This window comes from Sinocyclocheilus rhinocerous, unplaced genomic scaffold (genome assembly GCF_001515625.1).
Source record: "Sinocyclocheilus rhinocerous isolate Xijiao unplaced genomic scaffold, SAMN03320098_v1.1 scaffold1404, whole genome shotgun sequence".
Taxonomy (NCBI): domain Eukaryota; kingdom Metazoa; phylum Chordata; class Actinopteri; order Cypriniformes; family Cyprinidae; genus Sinocyclocheilus; species Sinocyclocheilus rhinocerous.
The window spans coordinates 80746-85391 of NW_015642506.1; the positions used below are offsets into that span (position 1 = coordinate 80746).

The following is a 4646-nucleotide window of genomic DNA, read 5'->3' on the forward strand; positions in this document are numbered from 1 at the left end:
TTAAATGCTTCCAAAATAAACGTTTTTGTTTACATAATATGTGTGTGTGTATTGTGTATATTTATTATGTATATATAAATACACAATCATAAAGCATATATTTTGAAAATATTTACATGTATATATTTATATTATTTATATTACAGATAAATATATTTAATATGTAAACACAACATATTTTTCTTAAATATATACATGTATATGTGTGTATTTATATATATATATATATATATATACACACACAGTACACACACATATATTATGTAAACAAAAACTTTAAAACTATATATATATTAGACTAGGTTAGCATAGTTTACTTGCTTGTTTGTTTTGCTGTGTGTCTGTAATCAATCAGGCAAAACAGCTTATAGACGATTTTTCATATTACACAAATGCATTGTTTTGGCACTGTTGTAGTTAATGCTTTAATACATAACATTGAAACTTCATTACCTTTTCGAAATAATCTATTAAACAAGTAGCGGTTTAAGGAGCGTGCACTAATATTTTCAGTTCCATTTGCTTGCGCGTTGTCTCAAGACACCCCCACAACTCAGCTCACGGGAACCAAAGAGTATCGACGTCATCTTTATGCGACACGAAGTAGGAACTTTGCGCATATGAATTGATTTTGTGCTACTGTCGAACATACAACAAAGGTGCAACACTTTAGATTGTTGTGTCCCCGTGTTCTATCTGTGTTTGTTTAAGTAAAACTTTTTCGAAGTCGTTATTAATGGCTGTGCCCATGGTAGTGTAAAGTGATTATTTTTATTTAAGTTAATTTAGAAAGCTACAAGTTAAAGGTAAGTTGAGAATCTGTAGTCGTTAGTTCTTTAGCTCGACATAATTGGTTCTGTACAGATAATGGTCTTACAGATATCTTATGACTTTTAACCAACAGCCATAGTAATATGATTGACACGGAGAAGATTTCCTCAGGAGGGGATGCCGCCCGTTCAAACCAGAGTGAGAAGAAAGAGAACGAAAAAAAAAAGAGATCTCGGGTGAAACAGCTGCTGGCTGAAGTGAAGAAGCAGGTGGAATTCTGGTTTGGTGATGTGAATCTTCACAAGGACAGATTCATGAAGAATGTCATCGAACAGTCACGAGATGGATGTATATATCAGTGTTATGTTCCTATCTCATGATGCACATTAATACATATATGATGCACTTAACTTTTTTGTTGTTTCATTGCAGATGTTGACATATCCGTGCTGACGTCATTCAACCGAATGAAAAAATTGACGACAGATGTCAAGTTGATAGCCAGGGCTCTTAAAAATTCAGCAATAGTGGAGGTATGGTTTGCATGATTTTAATTTTATTTTCCTTCTTCAGAGAGGGTTTAGTTCTAATTTATGCACTGATGTTAACTGTTATGTTGTCTTAAGGTAAATCTTCAGGGAACACATGTACGACGAAAGGATCCACTTGGTGAAAGCCCAAAAGATGTGGACAACCGCACAGTTTATGTGGTAATTGAGTCCGCATTAATTTCACATTATTTTCACTTTTATGTTGTCTGTATGATATTAATGTATACCCTCTTAAATTTGTTGTGTTTCAGGAGTTGTTGCCAAAGTCAGTGACTCATGTTTGGCTGGAGCGAGTGTTTAGCAAGTGTGGAAATGTGGTTTATGTTAGTATCCCCAGGTACAAGTCCACAGGACACCCTAAAGGGTTTGCGTTTGTGGAATTTGAGACAGAGGAACAAGCACAGAAAGCTATTGAGGTAACTTTTTTGCTCTATAATTGTACTATATTGTTAGTATTCCAAAATCATAGGAATATTGTAGGCCTAATAGCCTACAAAATAATATGACTTTAATACTCACCAAGTGGGAAATATGGTTTTGGGCATACTCACAGGATCCTATAAACACTTATTGTTGGGATTAGTATAGAAACAGAATAAGGTGTAATAATACAGTATACAGTAACACAATACAGTCCAATTGCAAGTTGGAGTAAAATGTACTCTAAAGCATGGTGTGTTTTACTTGAAATGACAGATGCTGAACAATCCTCCAGAAGATGCTCCAAAGAAGCCAGGCATCTTCCCTAAGACTTGTAAGAAAAAGACGATCCATTTTGAGGCTATCCAGGACACACAAGGTAACATATTTATACATACTGTGAAAAGGCTGCTTGTATATATTACAGTATAAAATTAAAAAGAAGATTTGTGTTGCCAGTTTGTGTTTTTCACATCACATTCTGAATGATCCAGATATAAGCAACTCATGTTTTTACTTTAAGGTTATGAGGAGAATGGCAAAAAAAAGAAGAAAAAAAGGTCTAGAAATGATCTCAAAAACAGTGCTTGTGAAGAAATGACTGTAAATGAGATGGACAGAGAAGGAATGTTAGGGACTGCAGTTACCAATGAGCCAAAGAAACAATCATCAGATGAATCTAAAATGGAAAACCCTGCAATACTGATCAGCAGCGCAAGCAAGAACGTTGAGAAGAAAAGACGAAGATCCCGCAGTTCTGAGGCATTAGTTGGAGAAGCCCAAGATGAGATGCCATCCAAAATAAGAAAAGTAGAAGAGGAGGAATACGATGAGAGCGAGATGAAAGGTAGATTTTTATATTTTTTAAAGGTTGTTTTGGTTTTTCTGGGAGAAATTTAAGGTGGACAGCGCGCCGACATACAGTGCTGTTGCGCTACGGACGCCCCCAGTTCGAATCCCGACTCGAGGACCTTTCCCAATCCTGTCCCCCAATCTCTCTCCCACTTCGCTTCCTGTCAATTCTGATCTGACTTATCGTAATAAAGGCGAAAATGCCAAGAGTAAATCTTAAAAAAAAAAAAATTGTTTTAAGGTGCACTCAGTGCTTATTTTTGTCATTTAAAATATATTCATATGCATAAAAGTGCTTCTGGAAAAGTCCAGTCATATTAGTAATTTTATTTTAAATGGAGTGAGTCACCTTATGGGGGCTGCCATGGTGATATTGCATAACCCGTTAAACTACGAGTTGCTTTATCCCAACGTTGCTCCTCTTATTGGACACTTTTGCTCATGAAATATATTAATCACATCTAACTAGTGCCAAAGCTGTCAAAACAATAAAGAAATATACAAAGAAATGATAAATCAATCCACAAAGAAATGTTAAAGTAAATAAGTATTTTTAGTTTTATTTTCTTTACGTATAATTGTATTTTTTCCCTTTATTTATTTCTACATATTATTTATTAATTTATTTATTTCAACATTTATTTGTTTGGGGTTACTTCAGACGGAGCAATCGAGCTCTGAGTTCTGGCTTAAAGGGATAGTTCACTCAAAAAATGAAAATTACCCCATGATTTAGGCCACATCCACACGAAGACAGAGCTTTCCCTATCCAATCTTTTTTTTTTTCCTTGTCTCAAGAAATATCTGCATTAGGACTGCACAATATATCATTTCAGCATCGATATCGCGATGTGCACATCCGCGATAGTGACATCGCAGGATGTGCAATTTTTAGTATACTGATCGTTTTCATTGACAGCTGTCGCGCTGCCTACACAAAGCGACCGTTGCAAATCCTTTAGAATTTGTGTTCAGTACATCATAAAAAGAACGAGGGATTTACTCTCGGGGATTTTCCGTGTCGCGCCGCATCCAGCGTAGACAGTAGGGTTGTGACGATAGTATCGTGTATCGACGATAGTCAGAGATATCGCCTGTGGCTGATGCCTTTGATGATAGCAAGACTATTAATATTATTATTATTATTATCAGGCTAATAATACTCTCTAATTAATATTAAGGCTTATTTGTTGCATTGTATTTCTTTTTCCGTGTTTTACGGTATTGCGTGTTATAACCAATCACACACAGTTATGCTGAGCTTATGAATGCATTGGCCAATCAGAGGTGTTCAGATGACTCACCGCTGAAACAGCGGAGTTCCGTTGTTCAGCGCGCGCTGACTGAATTCTGACTCGCGAATTCTTTCATCATAAACAAAGTGCAGAAGTACGTGCGATGTAAGTATAAGAGATTTATTCATCATACAGTGTAGATTCACTAATTTTAATGGGAGTGTTTTTAAAGTGCATATACTCACGCTATACTGAGCTTGTGATGATACTCTTTGGTAATGTAATGTTCTTTGCTTGTTTTCTGTAGCTGCTTTTTGAATAACTGAGGAAATGTAAGCATTATAATTAGTAACTTACTATAATAATAATTTTTTTTTTCCATGTTAAATACAAATTCAGTCATATTAAAAACATTAGGCTGCTTTTAGCCTTACACTGGAGTTGGTTCACTTTCCGGCAATGAAACTAGGTAAATAAATAATTAAATAAATTAGCACGATAATATCGTGTATTGGCGATCTCACAGGCTGACGATATGAAAATTGAGCATATCGCCCAACACTAGTAGACAGCATCACTGATTATTAGGGTTGGGAATCGATTCCGATTCCAGAATCGGATACTTAAGGTCAGGAATCGGATACTTGTTGTCAAATTAAAATTTAAATTCCGCCTATCGATTCCTATGCGCTTTTTTTTTCTTTCTTCATCTGTGAGGACCGGACCTAGCGATCTGCCAGGACCTTGCTCGCTAATCTAAGCACTCCAAAGTTTGGCTACATTTGCGATCAGAAGCCAAAAAAGCTAAGTATAATAT

The 4646-nt window shown here is 35.7% G+C and overlaps 1 protein-coding gene across 4 annotated transcripts in view; it reads left to right on the top strand.

Annotated features, from left to right (window-relative positions):
- Positions 1 to 590: 590 nt before the first annotated feature.
- larp7 (La ribonucleoprotein 7, transcriptional regulator) overlaps positions 591 to 4646 on the top strand; it is an 18930-nt gene continuing 14874 nt past the window's right edge. Inside the window, exons 1-7 of one of the 4 annotated variants that reach the window (XM_016572886.1) lie at positions 591 to 659; positions 905 to 1119; positions 1204 to 1304; positions 1398 to 1481; positions 1574 to 1738; positions 2019 to 2121; positions 2266 to 2589. In XM_016572886.1, coding sequence (XP_016428372.1) covers positions 915 to 1119; positions 1204 to 1304; positions 1398 to 1481; positions 1574 to 1738; positions 2019 to 2121; positions 2266 to 2589 — 982 coding nt within the window. In that variant the 5' untranslated portion in view covers positions 591 to 659; positions 905 to 914. Of the gene's footprint in view, positions 807 to 904; positions 1120 to 1203; positions 1305 to 1397; positions 1482 to 1573; positions 1739 to 2018; positions 2122 to 2265; positions 2590 to 4646 lie in introns of all 4 variants that reach the window. The other 3 variants (XM_016572887.1, XM_016572884.1, XM_016572885.1) reach the window with 3 other exon arrangements.